Source organism: Bidens hawaiensis, unplaced genomic scaffold (assembly GCF_021521415.1).
Source record: "Bidens hawaiensis isolate Kalapana, Puna unplaced genomic scaffold, B.hawaiensis_p1.1 tig00014404_1, whole genome shotgun sequence".
Lineage (NCBI taxonomy): Eukaryota > Viridiplantae > Streptophyta > Magnoliopsida > Asterales > Asteraceae > Bidens > Bidens hawaiensis.
The window spans coordinates 646718-665766 of NW_027492246.1; the positions used below are offsets into that span (position 1 = coordinate 646718).

General features: G+C 34.8%; 1 protein-coding gene across 1 annotated transcript; it reads left to right on the forward strand.

The window, feature by feature from the left end:
• Window positions 1-6416: 6416 nt before the first annotated feature.
• Window positions 6417-15906, forward strand: LOC143546604 (mediator of RNA polymerase II transcription subunit 13-like). The gene is made up of 22 exons (XM_077038239.1): window positions 6417-6546; window positions 6870-6940; window positions 7063-7202; window positions 7292-7378; window positions 7471-7558; window positions 7653-7736; window positions 7812-7889; window positions 7978-8057; window positions 8142-8220; window positions 8344-8631; window positions 9250-9309; window positions 9395-9629; window positions 9715-9939; window positions 10121-11440; window positions 11525-11726; window positions 11852-11945; window positions 12049-12136; window positions 12323-12401; window positions 12492-12787; window positions 12881-13901; window positions 13989-14324; window positions 15095-15906. Exons 1-22 carry the CDS (start codon window positions 6523-6525, stop codon window positions 15694-15696), a joined length of 5577 nt encoding a protein of 1858 aa, XP_076894354.1. The 5' UTR covers window positions 6417-6522; the 3' UTR covers window positions 15697-15906.
• The last annotated feature ends 3143 nt before the right edge of the window (window positions 15907-19049 follow it).

Below are 19049 nucleotides of genomic sequence, written 5' to 3' on the forward strand. Positions count from 1 at the left end.
GTACTTTTGCAGAAGGAACAGTAGAATTGTTTTGAACCATTTGAACTATGATTCTTAAGAGTTGGTTTTTTTGATATATTAGCAGGCATGGGTTTTGCCGTTTATGAATGGACTCTTTCTTGATTCGAAATGTTTTGTCTCGTTTCGTTCAATGTATGCGCTTTCTTTGTTATTGTTACGATACAATTGGTAATTAAAAGATAGAACAAATGATAAGATTAACTCACTTTTATACTTAACGGTTATATACAAAAAGAATTCGGATCTAATAGCGCATAGTATAACAAGCAAATAATGCAAGTTTCTAAATAATAATATTTATACTACGTAATTTTTTAAAAACAATGCATCCTTTTGTTAGACCCTGAATGTTATAAGTGCTCTCATAGCACTTTGCAATGGGTGGTTTTGGAGGCCACATATGGTGGATGTAGCACTCATAGGCAACCAAGACATGGCTTTGTTCGTGCCCGTTTGTGGCGACAAACAAGTCCATAAGACGTTCGTGTGTGGGCCCTTCCGGTTTGTGGAGAAGTTGGGTTATTTGCAATTTAGCACACAAGACTTGTGGGTGTGCATTTTAGTACTTAAATATTTGTGGGTGTGCAATTTTAGCTTAAGATAAATGAAAAAAAAAATATTACTAACTTTCTTAGTAAGTTAGTCTGAAAGTACAATTTTACTTGAACAGGAAACTGAGCATATGAGATTAGGGAAAAGAAAGTATCAGTATTGAAAATCTCTAAAAATGGGTACCGGTACCGAATATTAAAAGTTGATAAAGTATCATTATCATACCGTACCGATTATGAAACCCTAAAAGTTGGTATCAAATTTGTACCGACGGTAACCAACTCGGTGTTATTACCTGATACCATTGCTCATCCTTATATGAGATTACTTTGAGTTTTTAAATGGTTTATTGAAATGAGATTACTTTTGACTTTTTAAATGGTTTATTGAAATGTATATTTCGATTACCGAAGATAAATATAAAATTTAAGGATGATATGAAAAACGTAGCGATCAGTGAATGGTGAATGAAGTGTTAAGGAAAACTTAACATACATTTTTAGTGAAAAATATTTATACACTAGACTACATACTCATTTTAACTTTGGAATACAAAAACCAACAAAATAAAAATAAAAATAAAAAAGAAAAAAGAAAGAATTATCAACTTAATTAACTACTAACTAGTTTTTAGACCATGCCGTATTGCGACGAAGTATTGTTAAAGTAGTGTTATATTGACTTTATTATTCGTCTAGCAGTTCCATTAGAGTTTAATTCAAAACATAATTTCTTTTCGTGTTATGGATTGAATTTGTTTTTATCATCTGCTAATGAAAGATGCTAAAACGAAAGCCGCAAATTCAATGTCATATGCTTTAAGCAAGTGTTTATCATCCAAGGTTATAATATCAGTATTTGACACAATGTTTCCCCTTGTTAAGGAGTATTAAAGCAGTTGTTGTATAAGAATGTTGTGCTACCAAAAACACAAAGGGTGCAATACACAAAAAGCTTGAGAGGGTGTACAATATAAGAAGCAAAGGGTATAATAGACAATGCTTAAGATAGTTGTATTTTAACGAACTTGCCTGTTAAAATCAAATTGAAGAACAAAGTAAAATTGAGAACTGCAAAATTATATTGCCAAACTAATTGTGATTGGCTGGGGAATCTAAAGTAATAAAGTTGGAAGACTAAGAGCATGTTTGTGATTGAGTGTAAAAAATGCTTATTGGCTTATTAGTTTTTTCAAAAAGTCTTTTTGAAAAGCTAGGATTTGAAACTTTTAGAAAACTGCTTTTAAACTCTTTCAAAAAGCTAAAATAAAAAGGATTTTCATGATTCCCAAACACATTTTAGTTTATTGGTTTTTTGAAAACACCAATAAGTCAATAAGCATTTTGCAAACTCAATCCCAAACATGCTCTAAGTCGGCAGAAAATGGAACAAATATGAGGACATGGAATACAATCAAAAGAAGCACAAAATAAGTAATAATATGTGAAGCAATCTGTTAAGAATGTAGCTAGATAGCGTGTACAACAAAAGAAATAGAGTGTACAAAACACATTGCTCAACGAAGTTGCGTTTTAACATATATAGTAAAACTACTAATTATTAAATTTAAAAACATAAACATGCTTTTATTGATATATATTTGAGCATCTACATACTATGTTTGGCATGTGAATTGAAAAAAATCCAACAAACATGTCAAAATCGTACAAAAGTTTGCAAGATACTATTTTATACATTGCAGTGGCCATGTTATTAAAGTAGCATATTTATTACAGTTTATGTCCGTATGTTTCACAAATGTTATTAATAATTAAAATTTAAGTTTATAGATAAAACTCACGACATACGTATGAATCATGCTCTAATAATTTATGCTCACGCTCGGATGAGACCAAATAGACCTAATCTAGAACGCAATCTATATTCTAAATAAGGAAACCTAACTCTTCACCTCAAAATAATTATCTATTTGCCCTTTCGTAAACAATTGAGACTATGTGTGTAAGTGATTATTCAGACGATGTTGACTATTGAGCGTCGCGACCATCGCGAGGCTTCCCTTATGCCCCCCCTCCCCTTTCACTTTTTTGTCTAAAGTTCGCCATTGCTCGCAACCCTCTAAAACAACATTACATTATAACTCCAGATAAATCTTAAAAGAATCTATATTTGATCTACAAAACTCCAAAATCCGACTCTTAAGTTCCCGACAACCGATATAGCAACAAGTCAACAATATTTATAATAGATCCTTACAATAAAACCTCTTGGGCTTATAAATTCCAAAACCATAGGGCTCACACTCACTCGTCACCACCGAACCATACACTACTAAAAAAAGGTGTCATCCTTCAACTAATAATAATAGTTAGGGGTGCAATGCATGAGACGAGCTGCTCACGAGCTACTTGAGATCGGTTCGTTAAAAAGCTCAATCGAGCCTAAATGAGCCTAAGCCCGATCTCGAGCCGGCCCACGAGCTTGAGCCCGAGCTCGAGCCTAAAAGTAAACTCGTTTAATAAACGAGCCCAAGCCCGAGCCTGAGCGTCACTTATCTAGTTCGAGCCGGCTCGCAAGCCTAAACGAGCCTTTATTTATATACTTTTTAAAATATATATTTAAAAATTATTAATTAATACACATATAAAGTTACGGAAAAATAAATAACTAATAAATATTATTTTATACATAAAATTATAATACAAAAAACATACAAAAATATTATAATTATATAAAAAATAACTGATAAATAGTAAACGAGCCGAGTCCGAGCTTCAAAATCCGTTCACGAGCCGAGCTCTAGCTTTGAAAATAGAGCTCGAACAAACCAAGCTCGAGCTCGATCTCTGGGTAAGTTAAACGGGCCGAGCTCGGGCTCGGCTCAACGAATAATAATAAATAGACCGCAAAAACAGAGTCTGAGAGTCACTGACTATCGATTCCAGGATCAAAGCGCACCATAAAACCCTTTCAGCCTTCATCGCTATAATCAGATGCTCGATTAATCTGCAGAATTCACGCATTTCAGATCTCGTAAGTGTTACATACTTCATAATCACTACTAATTTCTTCGTAATCGTAATTTGCTTAATCCGTTCATTTTGACCTAATTTTACTTCCGATAGCTCGTACGATTATTATTATTATTAGATTACTGATCTCTGTTAATATTCTGTTATCATACAGTTGAATTTGAAGCCCTAGGCAGTTGAAGCTTGAGTTCGAGTACTGTGAATTCATAATTTCTCTTAATCGTTCGGTTTTTGAGCTAATTAGAGTTCTGATTATTATTAGAATATTGATCTTTGTTAATTTATTGCTATATAGTTGAATTTGAAACCCTAGGTAGCTGAAGCTTGAGTTAGAGTATTGTGAATTCATAATTTCTCTTAATTGTTCGGTTTTTGAGCTAATTAGAGTTCTGATTATTATTAGATCACTGATTTCTGTTAATTTATTGCTATGTAGTTGAATTTGAAACCCTAGGCAGTTGAAGCTTGAGTTCGGAGTGCTGTGAATTCATAATATCTCTTAATCGTTCGTTTTTAAGCTAATTAGAGTTCCGATTATTATTAGAATAGTGATCTCTGTTAATTTATTGCTGTATAGTTGAATTTGAAACTCTAGGCAGTTGAAGCTTGAGTTCGAGTACTGTGAATTCATAGCTTCTCTTAATCATTCGGTTTTCGAGCTAATTAGAGTTCCGATTATTATTAGAATACTGATCTTTGTTAAATTGTTGTTGTATAGTTGAATTTTAAACCGAAACAGTTGAAGCTTGAGTTCGGAGTACTGTGAATTCATAATTTCTCTTAATCGTTCGCTTTTTGAGCTAATTTGAGTTCTGATTGTTATTAGATTACTGATCTCTGTTAATTTATTGCGATATAGTTGAATTTGAAACCCTAGGCAGTTGAAGCTTGAGCTAATTTATGCAGCTAGGTAAACTGTTATTAGTTCTTAATTTCTTTTAATCGTTCAGTTTTTGACTTAATTTAAGTTCCAATTATTATTAGATTACTGATCTCTGTTAATTTATGCTCGTTTAGTTGAATTTGAAGCCATAGGCAGTTGAAGCTTGAGTTCGAGTACGATGAATTCATAATTTTCGTAAATCGTTCAGTTATTGACCTAATTTGTGTTCCAATTATTATTAGAATACTAATCTTTGTTAAATTGTTGTTGTATAGTTGAGTTTTAAACCGAAACAGTTGAAGCTTGTGTTTGAGTACTATGCGGTAGCTAATAGGTTGATGCAACTATGTAAACTGTTATAGATTCATAATTTCCTTAATCGTTTGGTTTTTGACCTAATTTGAGTTCCAATTATTAGCCGATTACTGATATCTGTTAATTTATGTTTGTTTTGTTGAATTTGAAACCCTAGGCAGTTGTAGCTTGAGTTTGAGTACTGTGCGGCAGCTAATAGGTTGATGCAATTAGGGAAACTGTTACAAATTTATAATTTACCTAAATCGTTCAGTTTTTAAACTTATTTAAGTTCCGGAATCTCGTTAACTTGCACGATTATTATCAGATTACTGATCTCTATTTGTTTTGTTGTTATATAGTTGAATTTGAAACCCTAAGTAGTTGAAGCTTGAATTTTAGTACTATGCAGCAGCAAATAGGTTGATGCAATTAGGTAAAGTGTTTCTTAGATAGTTCAATTGTGCTTGAATTGAATTAGGTTTCATATTTAAGGTTAGCTAGTCATTAATTATGATGCCTCACACATCATCTGAGTAAATAAGTATGTGTCTAGGCTGATTTTTTTGTATATTGTTTCTTATAATCTTTACAAGAATCTGATATTCAGTGCGTGTTTTTATTCGATCTGCCGAATAGTTTATTGATCTCATTTACTAATGTCTAATTACTAGTGTCATTTTTATTTAATTTTGTTTTTTTTCACCTTAGGGCTTAGACTTAACTTATCTAGGTCACATACCATAATGGTATTTCCCTTACATATATTATTATTATTATTATTATTATTAGCTTTTATATAGCTGTTAAACTGTGACCTTATTATTAATATTATTATAATTAGTAGTAGTTTTTATATAACTGTTAAACTTTGATTTCCTTTATTTTGCTTCATACACATGTACTTAGAGCCGAGGGTCTCTCTGGAAGCCACCTCTTTATTCCTTTGGATAGAGGTACGGTGTGCCTACATCCCACCCTCCCCAGACCCTACCTATAGCTTTGCTGTCGGTGGGATTTTACTGGGTATGATTGATTGATTGATTGATTGTTTTTTTTCACCTAATTTGAGTTCTGGTTAGCTCATACGATTATTAGCAGATTACTGATCTCTATCCATTTATTCTCATATAGTTGAATTTTAAACTGAAACCCGCGGTAGTTGAAGCTTAAATTTGAGTACCATGCGGCAACAAATAGTTTGATGAAATTAGGTAAAGTGTTATAAATGCTTCATAATTTGTTGGCTGGTATCAAATTGGTATCAAATTTAACCCTAGCTATGTGTATGCTAAGATTTTTGGGAGGTTTTGTCTGTAATCAGGGGATATTAGTTCAATTGTGCCTGAGTTGAATTATGTTTGCTATTATAGGGTTAGCTAGTCAGTGATTATGATACCTCTCACACATCATATGAGCGCTAAGTTATTACCTTCGCAAGAATCTGATATCTACTGTTTGGTTATTATTTGATCTGTTAAATTATTCTTGATCTCATTTACTAAAGTGTCATTTTGATTTGATTTTGTTTTGTTCTGTTTTTCAGTTACACTGAATACATATATGTATTTGGTCTTCAATATGCAATCTCTGGAATAACACATAAAATCTTGACTTGATTTCATTTCTTTTACTAATAGTGTCATTTGATTTTGTTTTGTTCTGTTTTTCAGTTTGATTGAATGCATTTATTTATGTGGCCTTGGATATGCAATCTCTGGAATAACACAAAGTCTTGACTTGATTTGAATTTTTTGAGGGCCTTCAGTTGTGTTAGTGATGTGGACAAATGTCTTCAAAATCGTATGCATCTTTCCTTTACTTTTGTATAAATTATTATGATTTTGTATGGCTATTAGTTGTGGTATACAGTTGTACATGTTAACGCACGTGATTGAATCTGAGTTATATTTGGTTAGGTAATGTACGGAGTTTTCTTCCATTTTGAACGTGCGTTTACCTATGCATCTAGAGAACTTAATGAATGATACTCTATTTTTAGATGGGGCATAATGAATTGGAATTCTGATTGAATTTTGCAAAGATCACTTAAAATCAATGATAATGATGAATTGATGACTTACCTCTTAATTATTCATATGTTTCTTGATTTGACTTTTTTCAAGGGCGGTCTACATCAAGTGTCATGGTTCCAGTTTCTCCCAAATGAATCTGACGCCAACCTATCCGATAGAAGGTTCCTTGTTTTGATAACTTTAGATCTTGCAATATATATTATGTTCTGCAACAAGCCAATACTGTCTTATTATCTGGCCCTTTTATGTTCAAGTTAGTGAGAGTTTTAAGTGTTTTGGACAGTTTAAATTCGAATCAGAAGGACGCTGCTGCACAGTTGGTTATTTCATCCCATTTACAGCTACAAAAGGATGGGTTTCTTAGCATGTGGGGCAATTCTTTTGTTGGGCCTTGGGATCCATCTCAGGGTCTACATAACCCTGGTAATTATCTGTTTCTCCATCACACGTTTCAAGAATTAAATCACCATATGTATTCATCTGGTTAAGTTGTTACTTTACTAAATTTGCAGACGAGAAAATCAAGTTATGGCTTTTCATCCCGGGCCGACATTCATCTGTTGTTGATAAGGCCAAAGCCGCTGTATCTAAACTAAGAGGTATGCTAATAATACTTAATTTTTTTAATACTTTTGTTTTACACGTTTTGTAGTTTTGAATCATATTGATTTATGTTTATAATGTGCCATAGGTTTTGCATCTGGAGTGTGGTTAGCACCTGGGGATTCTGAAGAGGTGGCAGCTGCACTTTCTCAAGCGTTAAAGAATTGTATCGAAAGGTTTCCTTTATCCATACTCTATTATGCTTTACATTCAACTCTTGCAAACAATTATTTTAATAACGTTACTTCTTTACTTAATTTTTGTCGATAGAGCTTTAATGGGGCTTTCATATATGAGATTTGGGGATGTATTCTCAAGATACCACCCATCTTCACAAGGAGAAGAGCTATTCAGGTGTGCAAAACAATGTAATGTTGATTATTTCACCCTTGAATATATCAACACATGTTGACATTTTGACCTTTGTAGGAGAGGCCAGCCGGTGCTTGAATTCACCTTTACTGCAACGGAGGAGGGCATATTTGTTCATGTCATAATATCAGCAAAGTCTGTTAACTTCATTTCTTTTTTTCTTTTGTCATTTTTTGAGGTTTGAATTGCTATATGAGTAACTTTATAACCCTTTTGTTATCAGGCATGTTAGGGCACTTTCAAGTGGGGACATGGAGACGATCTTAAAACGCACATCTAGCAATTCCAGTGTCAGGCTTCCAGGTCATTTTACTTCACTTTATGCATCATCTTTAGATTTTAGTGCTCTTGAATTGTACAGTGATCTTGAAGTTTTGACTTTTGCAGTTATTGTTTCACCTCATGGAATGCGTGGCAGAATAACTAGAATTTGTCCAGGCGACCTTGTGAAGCAGTTATATTTGAGGTAGAGTTACCATTATTACAATATTACCAACCATCATTTATAAACGTATTTTCTTGATGATTTGTTGATGAAAACACTCATGATTCTTTTTTATTTTCTTTTCTTGCAAACACAATCTTACAGTTCTGGGAAGTTTAAGGCTATAAATGGGATTGTAGGACTTCCAAACCAGTTTTCCCAAAGTTCTGGCTGCCAATTGAGGGGCCAAAACTGTTACCTTGAGGTAACCCTGGGGTGTGAAACTGCTGAAAGTGAAAAATCACTTCCACCAAATTCAAATACGAGTTCAAAGAATCATATATCTGAATCTCTTGGCGTCACAAAAGAATATGAAAAAACATTTATTTATCCGGCCGAGGCAGTCCTTGTGCCACTTGTGCAAACATCATCTGCTAGATCATCTCTAAAAAGGCATCTCATCCATCTATTTCTTCATCTTTTATTTTTATAAAAATCATTTTGCAGTGTAGTCAATACTTTCACTATACTAATTGTATGCACCTAAACACCAAAAATGGTGTAAAATTCAATATAAAACATCTTTAACAAAGACAACAAAATAGTGTAGTTTTTTCTTTATGTAACGCTATACATCACCCCGCACCAACTTTTTTGTGAGTTCTGGTATTATTCATCACACCATAATTCACATACTAATTAACATAAAAGGCAAAAGTTAACCTCTGAAATATATATTACTAAAATTACCCCATTCAGACATACAATGAGTACTGCATATATTTTACAAAATGATTTTAGTTGATGAAGGATCAAACTAAAATAATTTGTTTTTAGTCTTATAAATAAACTAATAAGCTAATTTAACTTAAAAAAGTTAATGTGTAAAATATAAATTATAATTATCCAATGTAAAATATTTCATGTTAAAGTTATGTGCATGGATTGGATTGGGAATAAATTCGGGGTAAGATATTCCAAGAAAATGATATTTTCACATGAAAAAGATGTAAATGTTTGTTACGTACCATGGAGATTCTCAAATATATATTACATTTACTTATCTTGTAGATTCTGGCTTCAAAATTGGATGGGCCCATCATTATCCAGTTCATCATTCTCTATGCAATGGCAAGTTCTATTATATAAAATTTAGACAGCTATTTACTCGATTATATACTACATTATACGATAATATTCGTTTGGTGTGTAACAGTGATGCTTTCGGTACCATGGATGGATCATGGCATGATAATGACATGCGGGCTCAAAATGGTTACAATAGTAGTGGAAATAGTAATAGTAGTAGCATTAGCACTAGTTCGTCTAGTGACAGTGATTATAGAATGACTTGTGAAACCGGTGATCTTGAGGCTGATGCTGACTCACTATCTTGCATGAAGTCCGGTTTGCCTACTGCTGACCAAATGCATATTGATGGCTCCAAACTGGTATGAGTTATTAACCATTTATATAAGTTAGTAAATTCATAAAATAAAACCCCAAAACGGGCTGTAATTTGTTTACATTTTGCAGGGTAGTAAGCGATCCAGAGCTGGGATGGGTGAGTCATATGGTCCAGCTGGTGCAATCATTAATGCACAACAAGATGGATATAATTCAATCAACAATGATCAAGGCGGGTCTGGGTGGGACTGGGATGATGATGACAAAGGCGTTGTCATGGATATCCAAGCACTTCTCTCTGAGTTTGGAGATTTTGGTGATTTTTTTGAAAATGACGTTTTGCCATTTGGAGAGGTAAGTAACAAAAGGCTGAAAGTTTTTCCCTTTTAAATTAGTTTTTGTTCTAGGCATTTCTTCAAACACTTCATATGCATTTCATCAAACGCTACATATGCATTTAATCAAACGCTACATATGCATTTTATTGAACACTTATATGCTATACAAGTTTGATGTTTTTGTGTATGGTGAAAAGCCTCCAGGGACCGAGGAATCACAGACGCCCATGTTTTCTGCAACCGATGGTGGAGATGCAAGTAGCAGCCCGTTTACTGGGATGATTGATACGTCTGACCCTATGATTTTACCAGTCGGGTTTTCATCATTTGAGAGTTTTAACCCACCATCAACTGTCATAGAGGAATCAATAAGCAAAAATCAAGAATTTACAAAAGATGCTTTATCTTCTGGATCAATGAACTACAATCCACCCGCACCTACTTCCAGTGAATTTGATTATTTGATAAAAGCGGAAGCGTTAATGACATTTGCTCCAGAATATGGAGCAGTTGAAACCCCAACAACCGATGCATTATCATCTCTTATTAAAAGCCCGTACATCCCAAAATCCCGAACAGCAGAGAGTGCAAATTCAAGTACCAATAACTACATTTACTCTGCAACACCTCCACAACACGATATATCTGATGATAAAACAATCGTTGGTGCAAATTCAAAAGACAAATACTTACTTCAATCAAAGAAATTCTACACTCATGTTGAAAGTGGAAAGAATGATAAAAAAGACGAAAAATTGTCATCGTGTGACAATATTGTTGAAGATGTTGCACCGTCAGCTTTTTCGGGTTTTAATTCTTCAAACACGGGTTTTAGAGCATCTACCCGGAATAAGATAACTGAAAGTTTTCTTATATCGTCAAAAACCTCTATTGCAAATGAGCTAGAGTGTATTATGTTTCAAGCTTTTATGTGCAAGATAAGGCATACGTTATTGACTCCGACCAGCTCGTTGCAAATGAGTCGGTTATCTGGAGGTAATGCTTTGTATCAAATGCATGGTGAATCAAGTGGTTTACCAGATAACATATCTAACAAATATGATATAAAGAAAAAAGAAACAATACCTGTTAGAATCGCGGGTGATTTAGATGGCGGGCTGCTTGATGGGCCTCTGAATCCACCTGTTGGTGTTTGGCGAACAGTTGGTGTCACTAAAGGTTCAAAACCCATGACATCGAGTATGGAACCGTTTGGTTCGTTACCTCATAATTCGTTTAATGAAGAGGGAATGTTGTCATATGGTCAAAGGCAACCGCTTTTGGAGCTTTTAGATGGAATGCCATTGCTTGTTCAACAAGCAACGTCTTTTGTTGATGTGACATTAGATGCGGATTGTGGGGACGGGCCTTATGGTTGGCTGGCCATGCAGGAACAGTTGAGACGCGGGTTTTCATGTGGGCCTGCTTTGGTTCATGCAGGTTGTGGTGGGGTTTTGTCTTCCTGTCATTCTCTTGACATTGCGGGTGTTGAGCTGGCAGACCCACTTTCGGCTGATGTAAGCTTTTGTTCTTTATATTTTCTCTGTTAAGGTTAAAACACTATATTCAATATTAAGTAACCTTATTGTTGGGTGTTTCAGGTGCATGCATCATATGCCATCACTTTGCTACAGACTGACATTAAATCAGCCTTGAAATCAGCCTTTGGAACTTTTGATGGGCCCTTGACTGTAACTGATTGGTGCAAAGGGCGAAACGGTCAAACTGATGTATTTTCAGCTGAATCATCTGCTAGCATAAATGATTCTTTGGTCGAACCAATAAGCCCATCTCAGTCTGCTGGTGGGTCCACATTTTAGTCGGCACACTATTTCTAGTTATTGAGTATTTCAAAATTCACATCCAAACACCCCCTATGTTTGTTTTATGTATCTTACCAAGAATAATAAGATGGATATATGTGACAGATGGAACTCGAGTGGATGACATAAGCGAGTCGGAGCAGCAACTAGGACTCAGGCCTGCACTTCTTGTAATTCCTATTCCTGCTATTCTTGTCGGGTATGGTTTTAATTATACTTTAGTTCATACGTTTGAAAATGGCAAATTATTTTAGTGGAATAAATTGTCAATATTTCAAATCTAAAAGTAATGGATGCAACAGGTACCAGGATGATTGGCTAAAAACCTCAGCAACCGCTCTTCAACACTGGGAAAAAGCTCCTTTTGAACCTTATGCTTTAAAGAAACATGTGAGGAAACTACTAATTTGCCCCTTAACGTTGACACAAGTTTTCACGTTTAATTATTTGCTTCCCATTATTATTTGCTTCTTTTGAACATTACGCTATGCAGAAATATGCGAGAAAATTTCTATTTTGCCCCTTCAGTTAACACAAATTTTCACTGTTAGTTATTTGCTTTCCTTAATATGGCAGATGAATTACTGTGTCGTTTGTCCTGATATCGATCCCCTTACAACAGCGGCTGCAGACTTTTTCCAACAACTAGAGACAGGTGTGTGATAAATAAATATTTTAATTTTATTTTTTGTACATTTAATCATAACTTCGGTCTGTGCCAATTTCATTTCTAACTTTCCTGCAGTGTATGAGACTTGCAAATTAGGAACTCATTCACCTCAAAATTTTGGAAACCAAACTGCCAAAGATTTGGGAAAATGCTCTTCTTCCGGTTTTGTTTTACTTGATTGCCCTCAATCAATGAAGATTGAAAGCGATAGTGCGTCTTTAGTGGGATCAATTAGTGATTATTTTCTTTCGTTGTCTAATGGATGGGATTTAACAAGTTTCTTGAAGTCACTCTCTAAGGTCTTGAAAGCCCTAAAACTCAATTCCTGTTTTGCTCCTACTTCAAAAGAAGGGAACAGCACTCCTTGTACAGTAAGTGTTTTATTCTCAAAATTTCATAATCAATTAACTGTTTACATATGTCTGTGAAAGGTCATATTAATAATTTTGGGGTATTTTAATCAGGTAATATATGTGGTGTGCCCGTTTCCCGAGCCCGTGGCGGTTTTGAAAACCGTTGTTGAATCATGTGTGGCTATTGGTTCAGTCGTATTTCCATCATCCGACAAAGAAAGAAGAACCGCAATGCAGAATCAAGTCGGGAAGGCGTTAAGTTGTTCTACAGCTGTAGACGATGCATCAATATCAAATGTTGTGACAATTTCTGGTTTTAGCATCCCTAAACTGGTGTTACAGGTCGTGACCGTTGATGCAATATTTCGTGTCACAAGCCCGTCTCTTAATGAGCCCATTATTCTCAAAGAGATTGCATTCACGGTCTACAATAAAGCCCGAAAAATCTCCCGAGGATCGTCTGCTGATGTCATGCCCTCCGTTTCGGTATCGGGCCGGCCTCAATCTCATTCAAGTATGATGCAGATGAGTTCTTCGATGCAAGGGATGTGGAAAGATTCTCTCGGCCCGCGAATGGGCCCACGAGAGGGTGAACTGGATGCTGGGTTACGGGCCGGCGTATGGGATAACTCATGGCAGATGACCCGGTCTGACAGGCCTGGGGAGTATTATATTCAAGATGAGTTGAAATACATGTTCGAGCCGCTTTTTATTCTGGCGGAGCCTGGTTCGTCTGAACGCGGGCTGTCACCGGATTCGTTAAAGCTTTTATCTGATGACGGTACGAGTTCAGATACTGGGATGGGCTCTCAAATGGACGGGTCTGATGACGGGTTTGGGTCGGGTCACAAACAACCCCTGGGCCTGCATTGTTGCTATGGTTGGACCGAGGATTGGCGGTGGCTAGTTTGCATATGGACCGATTCTCGAGGCGAATTGCTTGACAGCTGTACGTTCCCGTTTGGTGGAATTAGTAGTCGACAAGACACAAAAGGATTACAATTTCTTTTTGTTCAAATTTTACAACAAGGGTGTCAGATTTTACAGGCGTGTTCTTCGGATTCAACTCCCGCTAGACCTCATGATTTTGTTATCACGCGAATCGGTTGTTTTTTTGAGCTTGAATGCCAAGGTATGATGTCATTATTCATTGCCTTTTTTTTATTGATTTTTCTAATTGTATTGATTAAATTAATGATATATTTTGACTTGTAAGCAGAATGGCAAAAGGCTCTTTATTCTATTGGCGGATCCGAGGTGAAAAAGTGGTCATTGCAGCTTAGACGGTCGGTACCCGATGGAATGACCGCTAGCAGCAATGGTGGCCCACAAGATATGAGTATTATTCAAGATAGGAATTTACAGTCTCACACCAAAGGGTCAAACTATTTGAAAGGCGGACTTGGTCAACCTTTGGGTAGGAAGCAGCTCGGTGGCAGTCATATTGCAATGGATAACTCAAAGGGGTTGCTTCAATGGGTGCAAAGCATTACTTTTGTATCGGTTTCTGTTGACCATTCACTACAGTTAGTTTATCAAGCGGATTCGTCTCCAGGTTAGTTTACCCTTTTTCTGTTAAAAAGATAAAAGTTTGTAATATTCTTTAAACATTTAGTTTGATTTTTTCTCAAATAACTTGCATAGCTTAAAAAAGCAATATACACAGCTTTGTATAATTTTTTCTGAACATTCCGACATAAAGTTCAACGGAAAACGAGCTATTTTTGGTTGTGTAGACGGCTTTCACAGAATTTTGAAGATGATATCCAAATGACTTTTATTTATTTATTGTCTAAAAATATTTAATAATAGTTTTTTAAAGATAATCACTATATTGTATTAAAATATTTTACCAAAAAAAAAAATCACCAATTACACTCACCAGGGCATAACAAATAAGTGGTTAAGCGTTTCCTGGCACCTATGTTGCTCACACTGACACCACGTAGGCGCTATGTAAGCATAGAGCCACTCACTCATAAAAATGAGTTATATCTAGCGAGTGTGAATAGTGAGTGTTTTTTTTCTTATAAGTATTTTAATACAGTTCCGTAATTAGATTTAAACGATTATTATTTATTATTTCTGAATAATAATTAAATAGAAGTCACTTGGATTTCATCTTCAAAAGTTGGTGAAATCGTTCTACGAGACCAAAAAAAACAGTTTTTTTCCTGAAAATCACTTGGTTTTCGTTAAAATTTATGTCAGAATGTTCAGAAAATAAAAACACAACCGTGTGTTTTGTTATTTTTAAAAAGCTGTTGAGTGGGCCAAGTTTGTTTAAGAACTAAGATATCAATAAACTTTATAATCTTGCAACAGGCACAACTCAAGGCAGTGGAGTAATGGGCCAATCTTGCTATGTTGAAGGATTCACACCCGTAAAATCTCTGGGGTCCGCATCCACATCGTATATATTCGTACCCTCCCCTAGCATGCGTTTCCTCCCACCAAACCCGCTCCAGCTCCCGACCTGCCTGACCTCCGAATCCCAACCGCTAGCCCACCTCCTCCACAGCAAAGGCTCCGCCATTCCCATATCCACAGGCTTCGTCGTCTCAAAAGCCGTCCCTTCTATGCGAAAAGACTCTAGAACCAATTGCAAAGAAGAATGGCCTTCGGTCCTATCCGTCGGACTTTTCGACTATTACGGCAGTAACAATAATAACAGTAATACTAATAATAACAGTAACCATAATAACGAAAAAGGGAAAAGCATTGGCAAATCGGGAATGGAAAACCATTTGATCTTAGAACGCGTGGCTGCTGAATTGCACGCGTTATCCTGGATGACTGTGAGCCCGGGGTATTTAGAAAGACGAACCGCACTTCCGTTTCATTGCGATATGGTTCTCAGACTTAGAAGGCTTTTGCATTTTGCTGATAAAGAATTATCTCAGCCTTCTGTTAAATCTGAAGTTTAGAGGTGAGTATGGTTACATGTGCAGTAATAGTTGTACAATTTAATTAAATGCATAATTGTAGCCTTTTTTTTTTGTGGGTAGAGATAATGTTTTGAGAAATAGTGGAAAATTATTTAGAAAAATACATAGATTATGAAGTTGTAGTGGGTAGGATTTGAATGTTGTTTGTGTACAAAAACTATTAATGATTTTCTTTCTTTTTCTTATTTATTTTTATTTTTTTGTTTTTATTTATTCATTTTTTTCTATTTTTTAGGCTTAGGGTTGAAATCCTTTTGTGTCATGAATTAGGTAATATTTTTGGTGTTGTACTTGAGGATGTTGTGTGAAATTGGTCGAGCTTGAACTTGTTTAAGCTTGAGCTCGGGTTGTTTCGAGCTATAGTTTTGAAGCTTCTGTTTGGCTCGTGAGTAACTTTTCAAGATCGAGCTGGCTTGTTATTTAATTTTTTTATTTGTCTATATAGACGGAATCAAGTTTCTCAAGTGTTCTATTAAAGCTGTTGTTTCATACTTTAAAGTCACCCATGTTTTAGATTTAAATCTTTTGATTTTTGTTATAAATGTTAATCTTTTTAAAAGCTAAATATAAGATAAATAATGTATGCGCTTTGGTTACTATTAAGTAATAATTTGACTTAAATTGAATAATCAAAACTTGGTTATTTTTTAATATAATTGTTTTTTTTACTACTATTTTATTCTTCAAGCTAATTTTAAAAAGATAATTAGTAAATTATAACTAAAATTCACACTCCATTTATCCCTTGATTTTGAAAAATCTAGACATTTATTAAAAATGTTACCAAGGTTACAACACCTAATAATATATATAATTTTATTCACGAGTCTGAACGAATTAAGCTGTAGCTCGTTCGAGTTTACAATAATTTGAGTTTTTAACGAGTCAATCTCTAGCAACGACTCACATACAACTTCGGATGCTCACACAATACACCAATAGAATGAAATGATGGCTTAGTTCCTACCCATGTGTGAGGGTCAGGGTGACAAAGGTCCAACCAACCACCACTTGCTGATGGTTAAAAGGCCATGATTGTGTAGACACCCATTGAGCAAACCTTACATCACCATGTGCATCCACATTGTGCCAAATTGTCATTTCTCCCTTAGTCCCTTACCTCCTTCCTTGCTCATACCTAGTGGTTTTTAAATACCCTTAATCCTAATCATTAGAGGGTGCAAACTAGACAAGCCAAGCCCGAGCTTGACAGGCTCGAGCTTACCTTGTTTAACCTTCACAAAGCTCGAACTTGGCTAGTTTCGATCTTTATGTCTAAAGTTCGAGTTCGGCTTGTTAGTAATTTTTCAAACTCGAGCCCGGATCGTTTACTACTTATTAATTAATTTTATACATTTATAATTATTTTTATGTTTTTTAATTATAAATTTATATATAGTCATATACTACGTAAGTATGTAGTTATTTTATAACATTATATATATTAATTAATTATTATTATATATGCACACAGATACATGCATATAGATTATAAAAATTATAAAAGAAAATGATATGCTCGTCTAAGCTCGCGAGCCGGATCGAGCTCGACAAGTGAAGCTCGAGCTAAGGCTTGTTTATTTAACGAGTTTACTTTTAGGCTCGAGCTCGTTTAGGCTCGGCTCGATTGGGTTTTTTCACGAGTCCATCTCGAGTAGCTTGCGAGCAGCTCGGCTCGCTTGTACCCCTACCAATCATGTCAAATTAAAGTCACCACTATAGTTGTGAACTTGTGATTGATTTATAAGTGTTATTGTAATTAGACGGTTTAAACCCACTTACTGTATCATGTGTTATGAGCAATGCTTTTATAACCGGATCGAATAGCGACACAAACGGATAACCAGTCAAACCGGTTAGACCGGAAGGACAATTTTTCCTCAAAAATGACGGTTTGGACTGAAAAAAATAAGAAAATTGGATTGTAATAAAGGTTAACTTAAATGCCATTCATAACTTTCACTTTTGTTTTCAAGGAAAATCTCAATAGCAAAATCATCTTTGATTTACCTTTAATTTTTTACTTACTTGAAATCGCTTGTAAGTTTCCTTGTTTTGTTCATAATTGAGTGAAATGGAGTGTAAATCTTTGATAATTATGCTACTGAGATTTCGTTAGCAATAAAAGTGAATGTTACGAATGTCACTAAACCTGCTCATCACCATTCCTCAAATACCGGAGACCGCCATGGTCCATCGAGGATATACTTATTTAAAAATAAATAAAGTACATAAAGTTTTTTGAACAGGGAGATGCAGAAATAGTACTGCAAGATCCATTACGTGTACAAGGCCTTTTGTTCTTCTTCGCATCTGTTATTTTGGCACAAATATTTTTGGTTCTTAAAAAGAAGCAGTTCGAGAGGGTTCAATTGTCCGAAATGAATTTCTAAACTCGCGCATTTATCGACATCAAGTTTTTAAAAAGAACCAAATTCTTTTTAGTAATTATGATATAAAAAAGAAATTAGAAAATCCATTTTTTATACTATTTTTCTACGACATGTCGGTAATTCCTTGTACCATATTCCTAGCCATAGTATGTAGATTGTGAAGAAGACTGTTTGACTTGACCCCCTCTTTCTTTGTTTGTTGTTGTGAAAAATTGTTGTAACTAGATTTAAACAAATATAAATCAACAAGGGAGACGAATTCTCTTTTTACATAGTTTTAGTTTTAGTCAATTGCTATTTACGATCATGTTATACGAGGGACGTGAGTGAAATGGGCAAACTAATCATCAGTTGGTAAGATAGAGTTAAATGATTGGTTAATATATAAATTATAATAAAAAAAATAAATAAACAAGCAATCAATCTCTCACGCTGGCGAACACTATGGGCGACCCTCTCTTTCATGCCCTTTGGTGAGGGCCTGAGGGGTGTGTGATGATGCTCGATGTGAAAATGATCCAGGTGGAAGGTTGACGGAGATGTTTGTCGTCCAAAACAACACAAAAAGGATAACTTTATTCAACTTTTCATAATTACCAAAGTGTTTAAAATACTCAAAATTTTTACTATTTATATCATTTATATATAACTAAATTATCATGATTTCAATATTTAATATATTAAATGTGGCAAGATATAAACAAAATCTCAATCATTGATCGTTTTAGTTTGTCATCAAAATAGATTTATTTGAATGTTACCAAAACATCTTGGCCTTTATTTTAGCACACACATTACACATATAATAAACTATTAATTATAACAAACAATAAATAATATATCTCAAAGTGGTGATTATTAGAAATTGAATTATATAAAGGGTATAAAACGTGACTGCATGTTCTAGTTTAATAGAATAATAAGTTGGGTGTATGGGCC

What these genes read in the sequence shown, in the direction of transcription:
- LOC143546604 (XM_077038239.1), top strand. Translation starts at nt 6,523, where the DNA reads ATGTGGACAAATGTCTTCAAAATC. An exon ending in GGACAAATGTCTTCAAAATC is followed by an intron (nt 6,547 to 6,869) that starts GTATGCATCTTT and finishes ACTTTTTTCAAG; the next exon opens with GGCGGTCTACATCAAGTGTC. An exon ending in TCAGGGTCTACATAACCCTG is followed by an intron (nt 7,203 to 7,291) that starts GTAATTATCTGT and finishes CTAAATTTGCAG; the next exon opens with ACGAGAAAATCAAGTTATGG.